This window comes from Phaethon lepturus, unplaced genomic scaffold (genome assembly GCF_000687285.1).
Source record: "Phaethon lepturus isolate BGI_N335 unplaced genomic scaffold, ASM68728v1 scaffold1035, whole genome shotgun sequence".
Taxonomy (NCBI): domain Eukaryota; kingdom Metazoa; phylum Chordata; class Aves; order Phaethontiformes; family Phaethontidae; genus Phaethon; species Phaethon lepturus.
The window spans coordinates 31,328-32,567 of NW_010542424.1; the positions used below are offsets into that span (position 1 = coordinate 31,328).

At 37.3% G+C, this 1,240-nt stretch overlaps 1 protein-coding gene across 1 annotated transcript in view; it reads right to left on the bottom strand.

Moving 5' to 3' along the window:
• Positions 1-1,066: 1,066 nt before the first annotated feature.
• The window catches only part of LOC104621488 (potassium voltage-gated channel subfamily KQT member 1-like), a gene marked incomplete at both ends in the record, with an annotated part of 72,868 nt that continues 72,694 nt past the window's right edge, over positions 1,067-1,240 (bottom strand). Inside the window, one exon of the mRNA XM_010287998.1 lies at positions 1,067-1,181. Coding sequence (XP_010286300.1) covers positions 1,067-1,181 — 115 coding nt within the window. The remainder of the gene's footprint in view (positions 1,182-1,240) is intronic.

The following is a 1,240-nucleotide window of genomic DNA, read 5'->3' on the forward strand; positions in this document are numbered from 1 at the left end:
TTCTTCTTTTTAATCTCAGATATTAACCAAAGGGTTTTTCCAATGACAATTCCGTATTTTCTCTTGCAAGTGTGAACTCAGGCAAGTTTTTCAGCAGCATTAGCATTCAAACAACCAATTAGACCTTCATGAGCTTGTGCCAGCTATACAGTACCTTTAGGCCATGTATCACTGCTAACTCAAGAGTTCTATGTACCAGCACTGTTTGTATCACTTTCTTCACATAAGATAAAGCCTTAGTATGGTACCTGGATAGTCTGGTCCATCCAGACCTTGCTGTATGCTTTAACACTCTGCTTCACATTTGAAATTTACTGCAGAATCCCCATCCCCAACACTGGTATTGTACATTTTAGGACAAAAGCATGAAAGTTACTCATGATCCTGTCAAAACACAATATGGAGGTATCCTGCATGAAGATACTATTATGGTTATTTCAAGAAATAGACATTTGCTGAACCAAACACAAGCAACATGAGCGATCATGCAATAATTGCAGTGAACTCACTGATAATGGGGATTTTCTATCCTGGTCAATCCAGACACCTTCAGCATCTCCTTAATAATTTTCCTTTCATATTTCTGGAACATAATTTCCTTACAAGTGTGCCTACTGTATCCAAATATTACACATAATATAGTCTTTCTATTTTCAGGCTGTATTTATAAATTACTATTTCATTTATGTTTCAAATCAATGCATACATTACTCATATTAGGAGTGCTTTAGAGCTCAGACTGATTCAGAACTCTACAAACTATAAAGCTACCTGTAAAACTCAATCTCAGGAACTGTGTCAGCTGCCTTAAAAAAATAAAACAAAGACATCGAGACTGCAAGCCACCCGTGGCAGAGCAATGCGTCTCTTTCCAAGTGTCTGACTACTTCCACTAAACTTGAAGCTAAACTTGCATTTTGTAGAAACGTTCACATAAAGTTAAATAAGATCAAACCCGTAATCACTTCAAGCGCAGTCAGCCAAAGAATAATACTTTTATGCAGTGACAGGTCTCCCTCAGAATTAATGAGCATTTATATTATTAAGAAGTTGTTGTTCCACTTACTGTGCCACGTCGGATACAGCTGGCAGTGGCAACTCTTCTGATATAAGGTCAATGTCATCAGTGAAGCTGTTGGCCCGTGACATTTCTTGGGTATTCCCTTCTAAATGTCTTTTCACTGCACAAATAATTCAAAGAAATCATAACACATTAGGGAGACAACATATACAAGCTCTT